The sequence below is a fragment of the Bos mutus genome, chromosome 10, assembly GCF_027580195.1.
Source record: "Bos mutus isolate GX-2022 chromosome 10, NWIPB_WYAK_1.1, whole genome shotgun sequence".
Classification (NCBI taxonomy): domain Eukaryota; kingdom Metazoa; phylum Chordata; class Mammalia; order Artiodactyla; family Bovidae; genus Bos; species Bos mutus.
The window spans coordinates 25588266-25606018 of record NC_091626.1 but is presented as its reverse complement, the minus strand read 5'-3'; the positions used below and the strand labels follow the sequence as shown (position 1 = coordinate 25606018).

Below are 17753 nucleotides of genomic sequence, written 5' to 3'. Positions count from 1 at the left end.
CCCTGGTTTCCAGAGTAATAGTTTTACTCCAGTGCCCCCAGGCCTGCGATCTCATCCTAATGCACTGGGTGCTCAAATGCATCCTAATAGTAACACCCTTTACAGCACCTTCAAAAACTCTGAAGACTAGTAAGAGAAGTAAGCCAAGGGTACCACCCTGGAATCACTTGCTTTTAAATGGAGCCACCAGTGATCCTGAGGAGGGAGCCAAAAGAAAGAGGCACGGGAAATTAAGAAGAATGTGTTCATCATGAAGGCCTAGAGAAGACAGAATTTCAGGAGGGAGAGAGAGGTCAAGAATATAAATGTCTAAGTGAGCCAGGATGACAGAGACTGATTTTACACCTGTAGCCGCCCTTGGGGGGAGGGGCTGTTTCCCCAAATATCTCTAGTGCCAAGTGTGTGGTCCATGCTCAGAAGTTAATTCAGAAAGACCGGGGGTGATTTACCGGAGAGCAGGAGGCACTTCCTTTGGAAGAATGGTCTTATCAGAAAACAGTGGCACGTTACGTGGTGATAGACCTTGAATGATGGAAAGAGTTTCAGTTAGTAGATGGCGTCTTCTCCTTAGCTGATAGAGTTTCCAGGAGCTCACAGAACTAAACAATGGGATTGATATTCTAGCTAAATGGATCCACCATGGACTCAAATACTACCTAGAGCTGTAAAATTAAACACATAACAAGGATATTTCTTAAATAGTTTACTCTTTGAACAGATAGAGGTGACATACTATAAATTAGCATGTCACTAATGTCTTCTACTTAATTCTATTGTTTTTTTGTTTTTTTTTTGTTTTACCATATTTAGTGATGTTTAGGCAGGTTTGCTGATAACTAAGAGAATTGCTAATCATTGTTAGCATATGTTTGCTATTTCCATTAACCCAAAGGAATAGGTTTCAGATATTATTGATGTGGTGTCATATTACACATGGATGGCATCATTATTTTCAATTAGTACTTGAATAAACACAAAGTGTATATATTCTGTAGGTGCTGGTCTGTGTCTAAGGTTCCTATTGTACCTGAAGGGCTTTGTTGCTATAAATAAGGATGGGAAAGAGAGGAAAAGAGAAAAGGAAAGAAGTCTCCATGACAAGAAAACAAAATCTGTTATTTACCTTAGTTGTCCCATCTTGAACCTCCTCAGATTTTTCAGGTCGTTAAAGAGCGTGGGCACTCTCTCCCCTATGTGCCCATGTATATTTTGAAATTAAAAGATAACACTGAGTTATCATAATCAAGATGTAGCAGGAGTCTTGGCATTTTTTTTTAATACAAAGAAATATATCTCTGTAAGACTTTTAAAATAATTTTATTTGTTTTTGGTTGTGCTGAGTCTTCGCTGATGTGAGGACTTTTCTCTGGTTGTGGCGAGTGGGGGCCACGCTCTAGTTTCGGTGTGTGGGCTTCTCGTTGCGTTGGCTTCTCCTGCTGTGGGGCCTAGGCTTTAAAGCACATGGGCTTCAGTAGTTGTAGCACATGGGCTCAGTATTCGCGGCTCCCAGGCTCTGGATCGCTGGCTCATTCATCGTGGCACACAGGATTAGTTGTTCCACGGCATGTAGGATCGTCTCAGACCTGGGATCGAACCTGTGTCTCCTGCATTGGCAGGTGGATTCTTTACCACAGAGCCACCAGGGAAGCCCACTTGTGTAAGATTTTTTAAAACCTGTTAAAAAGACCCAGGCAGCATATGCGATGCTTCTGAATGGGAGTCCTGTAGTAGTGACCACCAAGGACAGGCATTTCCAAGTCAGTGTTACTTACTGTATTTTAGTGCTGACCTATAACTTCACAGATACTAAAAAAAGAGTCCTGCAGTCAACTCTATTCTAAGGGAAATGAAATGTGGCCCGAATGAGTCTTTACTCTGGGGGATTGGTGCACTGGCCTTTTAGAGAATGTCAGTTCTGGGAACAATAGGTGATTTATTTGGATTTCTGTGAGTTTGTGAGAGACGTTGAACACATCTGATTTTCATAAGAATCTATTGAGAATTATTTTGTATGTCAGTGTATTCTTTCTTTGAAAGCTGTTTCATTGAAATAAACAGCTTCTTTTTTCCCTAGTTACAAAATAGCTCATAAATTGTGGTTTGGGGTTGTCAAAAGACTTTTTTTTTTCTTTCTTTGAAATGGGCTAGTGTTTACTTTGCATTTTGGTTTAGTTGCCCAGTTTCCTTCCATTTTATAAGGAGCACTTCTTGAACCTTGGCTGTGGCCACATGGTCTCTTTCAGACGCAACAGTTAGCACATTATTCCACTTGAAGGTTTATAGTTCAAGAGGAGCCTGGACAGTTCCCAGATATACAGTCAAATTATAGCAATCTGATGGTAGAAGTATCTAGAGAGGTCCAAAGTCAGGTTTCATTGGGTAGCGGTGCGAAACCATTATCCCTTTCACAAAAGATGGTGAAGAGGAGCCAGAGGGAAAACAATTGGCGTTTTTGTGTGGGGCTGGTCTAAGCAGCCCGTGCGAGCCCAGCTGGAGCTTCTTTGGCCCTGTGTTCTGCAGGCGGTGTGCATTTTTGAAACACCCCTAAATGTTCCAGCCTTTAAATAGCAGCGAGTCTTCTAAAATGATGCTGCATAGCGCAGGAGAAATTAAAGCGGCTGCCTGGGAGGCAGGAAGCCGACTAGCGAGATGCTTAATTATCGTGGAAGTAAGTGCTTGTTGCTGGGGAGCGGAGCGCAGCGAGCCCGGGTCGGCCTGGGTGTCAGCCGTGATTTGTAGACAATGCGGCCCCGGCAGCGCAGTGCTGGATCAGCAGCATCTTTGCAAACATGCATTTGGCAGGAATTTAAAGGCCACCTCTTGTGTCATTTGTGGAGCCTTGGAAAAGGGTCCTCTGCCTTTATTTTCAGGATGTACGCAACCATGCAGGATTTTGTGCTCAGAATTTGTGCCTCTTGCCTCCTGATTGACGTGCTCCTGAGGAAGTTGGTTTTCTTTGCCCGTCACCTGGAAGGATGTTAGCAGTTCTCTGTCGTCGACTGGGGGATATGGAAAGGTCTGCTCACAGCAGCTTTTGGTTTCTGCTGTCTTCATAAATTAGCACTGGAGGATGGGGTGGGTTGCAACGCGTAAGGAAATGCAGGCATTTTGCTAATTAGTGAAACGTTTGTAGCTTTAAGGGTAGATAGAAGGAAAGAGAGCTCGGGAAGAGGTGGTGGAAAATGCTGGATGCTTTCTGAAATTCTGCTCTTTGGGGTAAGTAATAAACTAGAGGGCATGACAGAAGCATGCTAATGGGTAGAATTGCTTGGGGAAAACCGTGTTTATTTTCTCTCTGTTGTATTTGCTCTTGCCAACTCTGGTAAGCCTTTGTAAAGAAACAAAACTAAGTTTGAATTTTGAAATACAGAAGAGGTTAAAAAGTAAGTGTTGCGACATATTCAGTAACATAATTTTTCAATTTTTAGTCTTGTTAAAAAGCTGTATGTTGCTCTAATTATCGAACTCTGTCGGTTATGCCTTGAACTTCTGGTCAGCACAGCGGTTCATGATAGTCTGCATTGTTAGAGGTCACTGGAGTCTGTTTGTGGTCTGTACTTGGGCTAATGTCCTGGAACAAGATCCCTCACCGCCTTCTAATGATATGAAACAGTTCAATTAAGCTGAAGTATTCATAGTCTTTTAAAATATATGTAATTTAAATGATGGATATTATTAAATGCTTTCAAATCTGCTTTACTAAAAATATGGGTTGTAAACTGTGAGCCACAATCCAGTTAGTGAATCTTTTATTTGGATGTGTCTGGTTTTGGCAATTGCATATTTATTTTTAGATGTATTTATTAAATGCTAATCCAAAGTGTCCTTCTCTCTTTTAGAGAAAGCATGGGATTATGGCAGTCACAGAGTCCCAGTGATACAAGTTCCATTCAGTTCTTTCTGAAAGAAAGCCATCTCATCAAAGTAAAGCAAAGGAACTCTTGTGGATTATAATGCTCTAAAGCTCTGGATTTTCAGAGATTTGAAAATAAGGAGTTATTTTAACCTTTTAAATGAAAAAGATTAAGATCTCGTGCAACTGCTGTATTTTCTGGAAGCCATTCTCCAAAAGGGAAGTGCACATTTAAAACTTAGGTATGATGGTCCTTTCTGTGGGGATTTAAGTCAAACTGCTTTTGCATCATGACCAGCCTGAAACGGTCACAGACAGAGAGGCCGGTTGCCACTGAAAGGGCATCCATTGTGGGCGCAGATGGCACCCCCAAAGTCCACACAGACGACTTCTACATGCGACGTTTCAGGTCCCAGAATGGCAGCTTAGGGTCATCTGTCATGGCTCCTGTAGGGCCCCCCCGAAGCGAAGGTTCTCACCATATAACTTCAACCCCCGGAGTCCCAAAGATGGGAGTTCGGGCAAGAATTGCAGATTGGCCCCCCAGAAAGGAAAACGTAAAAGAATCTAGCCGTTCAAGCCAGGAAATAGAAACCTCAAGTTGCCTTGAGAGCATGTCCTCCAAAAGCAGTCCTGTGAGTCAGGGAAGTTCTGTAAGCCTCAATTCCAGTGACTCAGCCATGTTAAAAAGCATACAGAACACGCTGAAGAGCAAGACGCGGCCGTCGGAGAACATGGACTCCAGATTTCTCATGCCCGAAGCCTACCCCAGCTCCCCCAGGAAGGCTCTGCGCCGGATACGGCAGCGCAGCAACAGCGACATCACCATAAGTGAGCTTGACGTGGATAGCTTTGATGAATGTATCTCGCCCACCTACAAGACGGGGCCGTCGCTGCACAGGGAATACGGTAGCACATCCTCAATTGATAAGCAGGGAACGTCCGGAGAAAGCTTCTTTGACTTGTTAAAGGGCTACAAAGACGACAAGTCTGATCGAGGTCCCACTCCGACCAAGCTCAGTGACTTTCTCATCGCCGGTGGGGGCAAGGGTTCTGGTTTCTCCTTGGATGTTATAGACGGGCCCATCTCACAGAGAGAGAACCTCAGGCTCTTTAAGGAAAGGGAAAAACCACTCAAGCGGCGCTCCAAGTCGGAAACCGGAGACTCGTCCATTTTTCGTAAATTACGCAATGCCAAAGGTGAGGAACTTGGGAAGTCGTCGGATCTTGAAGATAACCGATCGGAAGACTCTGTCAGGCCCTGGACATGCCCGAAGTGCTTTGCCCACTACGATGTCCAGAGTATCTTATTTGACTTGAACGAGGCGATTATGAACAGGCACAATGTAATTAAGAGGAGAAACACCACCACAGGGGCTTCGGCAGCTGCGGTGGCATCCTTGGTCTCTGGGCCTTTGTCCCACTCGGCCAGCTTCAGCTCCCCAATGGGCAGCACAGAGGACCTGAATTCCAAGGGAAGCCTCAGCATGGACCAGGGAGATGATAAAAGCAATGAGCTGGTGATGAGCTGTCCCTATTTTCGGAATGAGATTGGTGGAGAAGGGGAAAGGAAGATCAGCCTGTCCAAATCAAATTCTGGTTCCTTTAGTGGATGTGAAAGTGCCTCCTTTGAGTCTACACTCAGCTCCCATTGTACAAATGCAGGCGTGGCAGTACTTGAAGTGCCCAAGGAAAACTTGGTGTTACACCTGGATCGGGTGAAAAGATACATCGTAGAACACGTGGATCTTGGCGCTTACTATTACAGGAAGTTCTTCTATCAGAAGGGTGAGTAGAGATCTTTAATTTTCTTTTGCCATACTTTCTGAAAAGGAGTACTGTCTGTCAGGTTTCATAAGGCAGTGTGATGTAAGCTTTGCGTGAACGCCTTATCTTGATGGCGAAAGAGTTAGCTGTTGGCTGCAGTGTATTTTCATTTGCATTTTGTGAGTTACTTTCTCCTTTTAGATATGTTAAATATCTTATATACAGAATATTAATTTTTTTAAGTAAAAAACCTTTGATTCAGTGGATGAAATTGTAATGCTTACGTAGAAGACTTGCTATGTCACCTTTAGGGATAAATGTCATATGAAGTTAAAAATATTTTAAATACAGCTTTTAAAGGGTTTCAAAAGCAATCTTAATGCTGGTTTTTTTATTTGTTTAGTACTTTTACAGTTGGTACAGGGTCATTTCTTTTCTCCCTCAATGTTCTCATTACTAAATGACAATTATAATACATTCCCATTCATTTCACAGGCATTTTAGTGAGAATTTTATTATTTGACAAAAATCTAAGAGTTGGGAATCAAACCTTGGTCTTCTAGATTTGAGTATAAAAGGCACTGGAGTGAGAGGTACCATTAACATGTTGATGACTTCTTTTTCTGCTTTGGGGGAAAATATATGTCTGTATCGGAGAAGGCAGTGGCACCCCACTCCAGTACTCTTGCCTGGAAAATCCCATGGATGGAGGAGCCAGGAAGGCTGGAGTCCATGGGGTCGCTGAGGGTCGGACACGACTGAGTGACTTCCCTTTCACTTTTCACTTTCATGCCTTGGAGAAGGAAATGGCAACCCACTCCAGGGTTCTTGCCTGGAGAATCCCAAGGACAGGGGAGCCTGGTGGGCTGCCGTCTATGGGGTCGCACAGAGTCGGACACGACTGAAGCGACTTAGCAGCAGCAGCAGCAGCATGTATCTATATTGTTGGATTGATCTGTATATACACAGTTTTATCTCATGCTTTTAAGAAAACTCTGTGAATTCACTGACAGGTAGTTTAAATGAACTCTTAGGAGCTTTCTAATAGTGTTTTTGAGCAGCATTATTAATTGAAGAATGAGTTTGTCATGCAAGGACCTGAGCTAGAAGACAAGATGCTCACCAAGGAAGAACGTACACCTGTGGTCCACAAGCTAGCTCAGTAATGTCTGCGTTGAGACCAAGTGAGAGGCCCCCTGTATACAAGCTACTAGAGTGATCTTTCAATTTCCCACCCACTGTTTGGGGGTTTTGGGTCCTTTTGAGATTTATTCTTCCAAAGGAAGTTTGATTTCTAGTACTTCATTCTAGTGCTCTAGTTGTATGACATTGCTTACTTTAAAATCAAATTTATTGTAAGGTTATCGTATGATCGGCTGTATTCACAATGGTTTATTGACCAAAGGAGCCTTGTCTCAGTGCTTGGTATCCATGTCTCTTAAACATCTATGGCAAAGGTCCTGAAACTAATATGATAATGAAAATCCTGACTTCATTGATCACCCATCTTTATGTTCTCAGAAAACTTTGTGGAGTTCAGATTTTAGAAATCACTTCTTTCTTATTCTGTCCTTAAGGCTACAGAGTATTTTTACCTTGCCATCTTGGTATTTGGGACCAGATAATTCTTTGTTTGTTATATCCTATAGTCTTACACATTCTGGGATATAAGATGTTTAGCAGTGTCCCTGGCCTACATCCCAGATGCTGATAGGTACCCTGACTTGTGATGACCTAAAAGGTCTCCATTTGGATATTGCCAAATGTCCTCTAGAAAATTGCCCCTTGCTGAAAATCCCTGTTTTATTGAGCCTGGAGAAGTTTTCCACAGGTGTTTGTGAACTGTCTGTAGAGGAGGCCATCTTCCTAAAGAACTGACATTCCAACACAGGAGAGAACATGTTACTTATAATCTTACTTATGTATTCATAGTAGTTGGCTCTTTTCCCTAGTTCAGTTCAGTTCAGTCACTCAGTTGTGTCCAACTCTTTGCAACCCAATGAATGCCAGGCCTCCCTGTCCATCACCAACTGCTGGAGCCTAACCAAACCCATGTCCGTTGAGTCGGTGATGCCATCCAACCATCTCATCTTCTGTTGTCCCCTTCTGCTCCTGCCCTCAATCTTTCCCAGCATCAGGGTTTTTTCAAATGAGTCAGCTCTTCGCATCAGGTGGCCAAAGTATTGGAGTTTCAGCTTCAACATCAGTCCTTCCAGTGAACACCCAGGACTGATCTGCTTTAGGATGGACTGGTTGGATCTCCTTGCAGTCCAAAGGACTCTCAAGAGTCTTCAACACCACAGTTCAAAAGCATCAGTTCTTCAGCGCTCAGCTTTCTTTATAGTCCAGCTCTCACATCCATACATGACTACTGGAAAAACCATAGTCTTGACTAGACAGACCTTTGTTGGCAAAGTAATGTCTCTGCTTTTTAATATGCTGTCTAGGTTGGTCATAACTTTCCTTCCAAGGAGTATGTGTCTTTTAATTTCTTGGCTGCAGTCACCATCTGCAGTGATTTTGGAGCCAAGAAAAATGAAGTCTGACACTGTTCCCACTGTTTCCCCATCTATTTCCCATGAAGGGGTGGGACCAGATGCCATGATCTTAGTTTTCTGAATGTTGAGCTTTAAGCCAACTTTTTCACTCTCCTCTTTCACTTTCACAAAGAGGCTCTTCAGTTCTTTTTCACTTTCTACCCTCAGGGTGGTGTCATCTGCATATCTGAGGTTATTGATACTTCTCCCTGCAATCTTGATTCCAGCTTGTGCTTCCTCCAGCCCAGCGTTTCTCATGATGTACTTTGCATTAAGTTAAATAAGCAGGGTGACAATATACAGCCTTGACATACTCCTTTTCCTATTTGGAACCAGTCTGTTGTTCCACGTCCAGTTCTAACTGTTGCTTCCTCACCTGCATATAGGTTTCTCAAGAGGTGGGTCAGGTGGTCTAGTATTCCCATCTCCTGAAGAATTTTCCACAGTTTCTTGTGATCCACACAGTCAAAGGCTTTGGCACAGTCAATAAAGCAGAAATAGATGCTTTTCTGGAACTCTCTTGCTTTTCTGATGATCCAGCGGATGTTGGCAATTTCATCTCTGGTTCCTCTGCCTTTTCTAAAACCAGCTTGAACATCTGGAAGTTCACGGTTCACGTATTGCTGAAGCCTGGCTTGGAGAATTTTGAGCATTACTTTACTAGCATGTGAGATGAGTGCAATTGTGTGGTAGTTTGAACATTCTTTGGCATTGCCTTTCTTTGGGATTAGAATGAAAACTGACTGTTTCCAGTCCTGTGGCCACTGCTGAGTTTTCCAAATTTGCTGACATATTGAGTGCAGCACTTTCACAGCATCATCTTTTAGGATTTGAAATAGCTCCACTGGAATTCCATCACCTCCACTAGCTTTGTTCGTAGTGAATCTTCCTAAGGCCCACTTGACTTGACATTCCAGGATATCTGGCTCTAGGTAATATAATCACATTAATGATGAACATTTTGAGCACTTACTGTGTACTAGAAACTTACCATGTGGTTTGATGTCTATTTTCTCATTTCAGTGTCTCCATGTCCCCTGTGGTATAGATATAGTTATTGAAGGCATTTTCCAGATGAGAAAACTGGGGTTTGTGTGGCTGGTTTCAGCGGTTAAGCTGTCATTGAAATTAATAGTATTGGAGCCAGGATTTCACATTTGGGGTGTCTGACCAGAGTCATGTTCTTGACTGTTTTGCTCTGCTCTCTACTATATTAGACTAAAGGAAGGAGAATGTTTTTATCTTTAAATCTGGTAGAATTTTGTTCAAAGTACTTTGTCTTTCAAAAGTAAGGAACAAAAATTTGAACACCTGTATTCCACGGTGATCCAGTTTAGATCATAACACTTCATAAATTTAAGAGCTACTAATTCAAAGAAATTTCTCATTTAAACCATTTTTCTATTTATAGACCGACCATACCCTCTTAGCTAACATAATTGGAACTGTTTAGTTGACAAAATCATTAAGATAGGGAGTCTTGCAAAAGTATACATATTCAAAATATCTTATTTTCACTAAACTATGTAATAATAATAAATATATATTTGCTAAATTTTGGAGAGGCCAAGGGTGCTTCTTTGACAGTGATTCTGCTATTTTGAATTCTACATTGTATTAACAGTATAGACAGTAGCAAAACACTCTGAATCTTACAGAATTTTAGATTTAAAATTTTTTTCTCCTTTTTTTATAGGTCTTTCCCACATCTAATCCAATAGCTTTCCTTTTAATGACTTGCTTTTATGAAGTCTTTCCAAAGCCTTCAATTTAGTTTTTAATAAGAAACAAGATTTATCTCTTGTACTTATATTCCATCAACTTTCATAATATTTAATTAAATCTCGTAATTACAATAACAAGTCCACTGGCATAAACTGGTTTGGGAAGACACAGCTTGACTCTTAGTCAGCATGGAGTCCAGCTGGTGGGAGCAGAAAGAGTGTGTGGCTCCAGAGATTGCCGCCTAGTGCCCTTGGGCATTTATCATCAGGGTTTACAGAGGAAACGCAGATCAATAGTTAATACATGAAACTGGTACAGGAAGGCAGTGTCAGAGAGCACCTGCTGTGTTTTCTTGGGCCATACAAACTTTCAAATCAGGTAGATCATTTGTTACAAAGAAGATACAACAGATTGTGGATCTGAATAACTTGAAGCAGAAATTAACCCCCTTAAACTATAACTGTGTATTATAAACTTTATGTAGTATCTGTACCTTTCTTAAAATTTAATTTATTGAAGTATAGTTGATTTGCAAGGTATTAATTTCTGCTGTGCAGAAAAGTGAATCGTTTATACACATATGCATTTTTTTCATACTCTTTTCCATTATGCTTTATCACAGAATATTGAATTACCTTGTGCTATACAGTAGGAACCTGTTGTTTATCCGTACAGTATATAATAGTTTGCATCTGCTAATCCCAGACTTTCACTCCATCCCTTCCCCACCCCCTTTCCCTGGGCAAGTACAAGTCTGTTCTCTATGTCTGTGTGTCTGTTTCTGTTGCATAGATAAGTTTGTTGGTGTCATATTTTGGTATAAGTGATAGCTGTACTTTTCATCACAGTGTAAAATATAGTTAGACAAATAATTCTGTCATGATTTTTAATACATAGCTTGATTCACTGAAATTAGTACACTAACTCGTTTTTCCTAATCAGAACCTGGAAGAGAGTCATCTTGTTGAAGGAGTACATCCACAACAGGTGTAATTTCTCTTCCAGCAACAGGGCGTAGCGCTTCTGACCTGTCAGTCCAACCTCGTAATCACCAGATACTGGGTTTAATGAATCCTGATTTCACTGAGGCTAAATCTCTGGGGGAAAAATCCACATTACTGAAGTGTGTATTGTTGACATGATACGTAAAACTTAACTGTCTTTTTCTGATGAAGCTGCTGTCACTTTTTAAATATTACATTATTTTTATGAACTTCATTATTTTGCAAATTTAGACTTTAGAGCATATTTGTCTCCATCTCATGAGCCCAGTCCTTTGCTGGCTGAGCAGAGCAATCCTCCCATTGTATGCATCTGTTGAAGTAAGTAACAAACCATCAATTTCTTCTTTCTGGTCCTTCCTCTTCCCCACTTCTCTTTGCTGTTTTGCCAGTGCGTGTGATGGTTCTAACTCGCCGAGGATTAAATGACAGTAATAACATAGCTAACATTTATTGTGTTATTACTTTGTGCTTTATGCAGAGCTCCTCACATAATGCTCATAGGACCCCGAGGCAAAGTTGTATTGTGATAAGTCCAAGTGATGCAACCACATCCTTCATAGAGAGGCACAGATGAGGCAGTACACTAACATCAGAATTAATCTGGGCCTCTCCCTTTGAGTACATATGTATTTTGTGTTGAGTTTTCACTTCGTCACCATGATTAAAGTTCCAGGACAGGACTGTTTCCGTTCTGCACTGCGTATACAAGGGTCCGAGACACATCCTCCCTGAATCCCACTGGACCAGCGCACTAATGGAAAAGAGAGGAGCCAAGGGTTGCTTTCACTGTGTTCCTTGTTGCTCCATTGATCAAAAGTGTTGATAGTGATGGAATGTCACTCTCAAAGTCAGGTTACTGAAGATGCTGTGATCGGGCCAGGCCTTCCCTTCCTGCCCAGTGGCCAGAAGCAGCTGCCATTATCAGGTCTAAAGAGCATCTAAGAATATTTTCTCATTCCTGGAAGGGATGAACACTAATGCTCTGCACTTGCTTACTCTTCTGATAACTTGAAGCCACCAGATTTGATTGTTCTGCAGTTCACCTTCCTCCTCCTATACACCACCGCCTCACCCCACCTCACCACACGTGTGTTTGCACACGCACACTCACACGTATACAAGTCAAGTTGAATAGTATGCTGGGCTCCTGGATTATTAGTTTGAGGCCTTGTTGGATTTTGGTTGCTACTGTAATGTCCAGTTTTATTTTCCTTTCACTCTCTTCGAATCAACCATCTTTACCATTTCTTTAGAATATATACTCTGAACTGCATTTGTACTTGAAGTGACAGCTTTAGTACTCTAATATATTCTCCAGTTTTGTTATCAGGCAGTATTCTGCAAGTTCAGATTTTTACATGTGTATCATTACCTACTGTAAGTTTCAGTGGATTATTGTATGGTACATATAGAACATCAGAGGACACCTTAAAGCTCAACTTATTTGTAAAACTCTGTGCTTATTTTATTTCTTCTGTAACTGTAGCAACATTAAGCTTGAGTATAGTACCATGGAATGCCTTGTAATTCAGAGTTCTGAAAGGATAACTAGTCTATGGTTAGTTTTTTGTGAACAGTCGTATTTCAAGTATGGGATAAAACTCCAGAGTCAGCAAGTCTGTTCTCCTAAACCATGTTGTGCTCTGTGTTCTTGAACTTAACGGTGTATTTCTGCCAAAACTAATAGGGAAAGATTTTATTCATGTGTAATAGCTTACTGTTTTCATGCCCTTGTCTTTCATTTTTTATTGAGAGCATATAAACTGTGTTTTATTTGTTTGAAGGCAGCTCTCTAGTTATGTAATCCTTTTCAGGGAGATTTGGGGCACTAAATAACTTCCTGAGAAGCTCACCTAGGAGTGTTTTGCTGCTGTTTCTTGACCTGCTCGGGGCTTTTGGTAGCAAGAAGGCCGTTAGGTAGGAAGGTGTGCACGTTAGCTCTTTGGAAAACAAGCATCCTCTGCTTTCTCGGCCATGATCTCCCAAGCCCCGTGACTGATTGAACTCTGATCTGTGAGCCATCCAGGAGTTCATATTCCCTGAGCCGTCTCAGTTCAGAGGCTTGTGAAGGCTGATTAAAAGGGCATGTGCCTCTCAGCTGCTCCTCTCTGTTTAGTTTTATAAAATCAAGCTAGACGGTCCAAAGGCCACCTTTGCTCAGACACTTGACTTTATTCAAGGTCATCTTGTAAAGATCCAATCATACAACGACAGAGTGTGCTTTTCAATGAACTGATGATGGAGATACTGGCCTTTTTGTCATCCTTTGGCCTTTTAGAAAGTTCCACGTGAGAAATTTATTTTAGAATTTGATGCCAGGAATTATTTTCTGGTAGCTACTAAATGCCTGCCTTTCTGATGATAGGTGTGTTTTATTTGTTTGCTTGTTTTATTTTATTTATTTTTTTCCTGTATCTTCTGTTTTACTTCACCTCCCAGAAGAAAATCTGATGCTCAACTGTGCCACCTTCATTAATAACATATTCATATCCACTTGGCTTTTATTTTCCTATTTCTGTTTGATTAGCACAGTTTACCTATTTCCTTTATAATGAATGACTTCAGAACACTCTTTTTAGAAAAAGTAGTCTACATTTATATCCAAATAAAAGACCTCTGTTCCCAGGCTTTTTCTTCAGTTCTGGCTACATTCCTTATCAGCCTTACCTGCTTCCACTTGGTTGGTTATCTAGCCGGCAGCTTGAAACCTGGGACACAAATTTTGACTGCTTCTCCGTTTTTCTCCCTGAACAAGCCTACCGTCATCGTTGTCCTCATGCTGTAAATGCTACCACTATTATCAGTCTCTGGGATTTGAAACACTGAAGCCCCTTTGATGCCTCTCTTCATTGATGTTAACCTCCAGTCAGTTGGGAAGGCCTCTTGCATCTCCCTCCACATTGTTGCTGATTTCCTGTTCTCTGTGTCCTGGTCCCAAGGTTACTTCAAGCCCTCGTTGCCTTTTGACGCAATTCTTGGCCATTGTCTTAGTCTCTTCATCTCTGGTCCCCCTTACTCAAAATTCATCCTCTTGTCTTTGCCAAATACACCAGTCTAATCACAGAGCAATTTGCATCTTACATGATTGTGTTGATATGATTCAATCATGTAACAGATACCTTATTGATCAAGTTGTCTGAGAAGCAGATGCTGGACAGTATTGGCACGCAAGTGGTTTGTTAGGGACCTGGGGCCATGCCTGTGAAAGAAGAGGGAAGAGGAAGCAGGATTTATCAGGGAAGGTCTTCAGTCCACAGTACAGGTCTGACACTATGAAAGGGAGAAGAAATGAAAATGGGCAGGGGGAGCCTCAGCTTACTGTGTCATGTGACAAAATCTCAACCAATGCCATGAAAGAAAAAGGAACAATAGAGCGGTCCCTTGTGGGCAGTCAGTTCCCCTCCAGGCACACTCAGTCCTGGGGCTGCCCAGGAAGAGTATGTCTGGGCTGGAAAACTACAGAAGATCCGAAGATACTACAGCCAGAGACTCTCAGCTAATTGCATTTCTTGTGGCTGAATTTGTTGTGAGCAATTTCTGAAAGGGAGATATTAAGTATTGCACGTCTGGGACCGCGACATATGCATGAGTGCCTTCATCATACTCGGCATGGTTTAGGATGCTTGGAATGAGAAATAAAATGAAACACCTTCATGGAGCTTACATTCTAGTGGAGGGAAACAGATGATAAACAAATCAAACAAAAGGATATATTACTATGAAAGTTAACAATGCAGAGTTGGAGGTAGTAATCGATCTCCTAATCTCAGTATTTGATTGTAATCTTCTTTATCTTTTCTTTTTTGTTGTCATTCTTGTTTTTAAATTCAGATATAGTTAATTTACATTGTTGTGTTGGTTTCAAGTGTACAGCAAAGTGATTCAGTTATTCATACATTTATATGGATGGATAAGATAACTATACCCAAGATATTGGGTATAGTTCCCTGTGCTATACAGTAGATCTTTATTTTTTGCTTATTTATGTGTAGTACTTTGTGTACCTATGTATTTCTTATATACAGATTTATTACCCAATTTCCTATTAATCAGTGCCCTTAATATTTTTAAGTAGTTTTAAAAATTAACAACTGCACATTCATACATTTATTCATTTATTGCATGATATTTTTAAAGCATCTAGCCTGTGTCAGCTTGGAGGAGAACAAAAGCAAATAAACCTGCCTTCATGGTACTTGAAGCTTGCCCTGAGTACGGTTAAGACAAATGAGAAGCTTTAGAACATTAATTATCTTCCTGATCTTTTTTTTGGTGTGTGTGGGTGGGGGGGCGGGGTGTGCCATGAAGCTTGCAGGATCTTAGTTACCCAACCAGGGACTGAACCCAGTCCCCACCAGTGAAGGCACCACCTATCCTAAGCACTGGACCACCAGGGAATTCCCTTTCCTTACTTTTAAAAACCATTGAACAAATTCTTTTACAATTTCTTTATTTCCTCTACCTGGAACTCCATTTTGATAGATGATGGATTTATCTTGTTTTATCCTCTGTTTTTTTCTTTCATAATTTCAATTTCTTTTTATTTTATATATTAATTTTATCTTTTGGTTCAGAAATTGATATGTACCTCTCTATGTTCTACTCTCCAGCCCTTTCATTTTATTTTAGTAATTGTAGTTTTATTTGCCAGGAATTCATTATTTTTGTTTCCCTGTAGTTATTGTTCTAATAGTTTATCCTTATTTTATATACCCTACATTTCTCCATTGGTATTCATTTAAATAATTTTTTCTAATTTTTTTCCCTTGCATGATCTGTATCTTCTGAGTTGTATTCTCTGTTTGTCTTTTTTTTTTTTTTTCTCTTTTTTGCTGTTGGTTTTCCTTGGTCCATTGATCTTTGCCACAAAGGCCAAGGCAGATTGGTATAGGTGGCAGGCTTCCCTGCAGTGCTGTGTGTCTTTTTCCCCAGCTGGTTTCACCTTCTAGCGGGGAAGTGAGGGCTGGCACTGGAAAAGTAGGTGAGACCCTAACAGGGAGGAGTGTATGGAGCGAGAGGGTAGTGTACACAGTGCTTAGTACCAGCCCACGTGGGTGCCAGGTTGGGAGAGGTTTAGCCTACTCCCCTGCTGCATGGAGCTGCCTTTTCTCCTGTCCATGCATCAGGATGGGTGGGCTTCCTGCCTCTCCTGGGCTTCTGAGTAACCTTCTTCCTCCTAAAGGTGCAGGTGCTTTCCCACCACTGTTCCAGTCACCTGTGTCCCAGTTTCTGGCCAACACTTTCTGTGGTGCCCTGGTTTATAACCAGTCTAAGGAAGAAAAGTTATGACCAACCTAGATAGCATATTGAAAAGCAGAGACATTACCTTGCCAACAAAGGTCCATCTAGTCAAGGCTGTGGTTTTTCCTGTGGTCATGTATGGATGTGAGAGTTGGACTGTGAAGAAAGCTGAGCACCAAAGAATTGATGCTTTTGAACTGTGGTGTTGGAGAAGACTCTTGAGAGTCCCTTGGACTGCAAGGAGATCCAACCAGTCCACTCTGAAGGAGATCAGCCCTGGGATTTCTTTGGAAGGACTGATGCTAAAGCTGAAACTCCAGTACTTTGGCCACCTCATGCGAAGAGTTGACTCATTGGAAAAGACTCTGATGCTGGGAGGGATTGGGGGCAAGAGGAGAAGGGGATGACAGAGGATGAGATGGCTGGATGGTATCACCGACTCGATGGACGTGAGTTTGAGTGAACTCCGGGAGTTGGTGATGGACAGGGAGGCCTGGCGTGCTGTGATTCATTGGGTCGCAAAGAGTCAGACACAACTGAGCGACTGAACTGAAGCAATCCTTGAAGGCAAGGACTGCAATAGATTAGGCTAGGCTCAGCAGTTATTTCACAATTGGAATGTTTGGTACTGATGCAAAGTACAAAGTTTATTGAGTTGGGGAGCCAGTGTATCTTGTATTCATAGCATCAGGTAGACTCAGGGAGGGCCCTCTGTGTATATGACCTTGTGTTACAGTCTGGACACCGGATAATATGTTGCAGTTCCTTTTCCTCTCTTTTCAGGAAATGAGACCCCTGACAAGTCTGTGTGTGGTCATGGTGGTTTTGTGGAAATTAACCAAGACCACCAATTGATCCCCATAAACCCAAAACACCATTCTAGAGACTGAATTTTACTATTGTAAAGCTTCTTAGACACACAAGTGATAGATGCTGAAGTCAGTGGATGACACCTTGAGAAGAAACAAGAGTACAAGCAGGATTTACGTCATCTAAAAGTATCTCCCACCAAAATATTTATAAATCATAAGAAGAATGAGAGTGACTTTACAGTGAGCAAACTGGTACATGCCACCCTAATAGAAGGAACTCTATCATGGTCTCTATCACGAACCTTGAAATTTGAGTATTATAATATTAATTTAGAATATTTAGAATATTAATTTAGAATAATTTAGAATATTAATAAATAATAATTAATTAATAGAAGGAACTCTATCATGGTCTCTATCACAAACTAGAGAAGTTTGAGTATTAGAATATTAATTTCCTGATTTCTGATTAATGAAGATTGTACTGTATGTAGTTATATATAAGATGTTAACATTGGGGAAGGCTGGGTTAGGGATCAGTTCAGTTCAGTCGCTCAGTTGTGTCTGACTCTTTGTGACCCCTTGGACTGCAGCACGCCAGGCCTCCCTGTCCATCACCAACTCCCGGAGTCTACCCAAATTCATGTCCGTTAAGTAGGTGATGCCATCCAACCATCTCATCTTCTGTCGTCCCCTTCTCTTCCCACCTTCAGTCTTTCCCAGCATCAGGGTCTTTTCCAATGAGTCAGCTTTTTGCATCAGGTGATCAAAATATTGGAGTTTCAGCTTCAACATCAGGTCTTCCAATGAACAC

The 17753-nt window shown here is 41.4% G+C and overlaps 1 protein-coding gene across 15 annotated transcripts in view; it reads left to right on the top strand.

Annotated features, from left to right (window-relative positions):
* SIPA1L1 (signal induced proliferation associated 1 like 1) overlaps nt 1–17753 on the top strand; it is a 385127-nt gene that overhangs the window by 241021 nt on the left and 126353 nt on the right. For 14 of the 15 annotated variants that reach the window (XM_070377614.1, XM_070377620.1, XM_070377612.1 and 11 more), the window contains one exon: nt 3840–5641. In XM_070377614.1, the coding sequence (XP_070233715.1) occupies nt 4144–5641 (1498 nt within the window). In that variant the 5' untranslated portion in view covers nt 3840–4143. Of the gene's footprint in view, nt 1–2689; nt 3217–3839; nt 5642–17753 lie in introns of those variants that run through there. The other variant, XM_005888496.3, reaches the window with a different exon arrangement.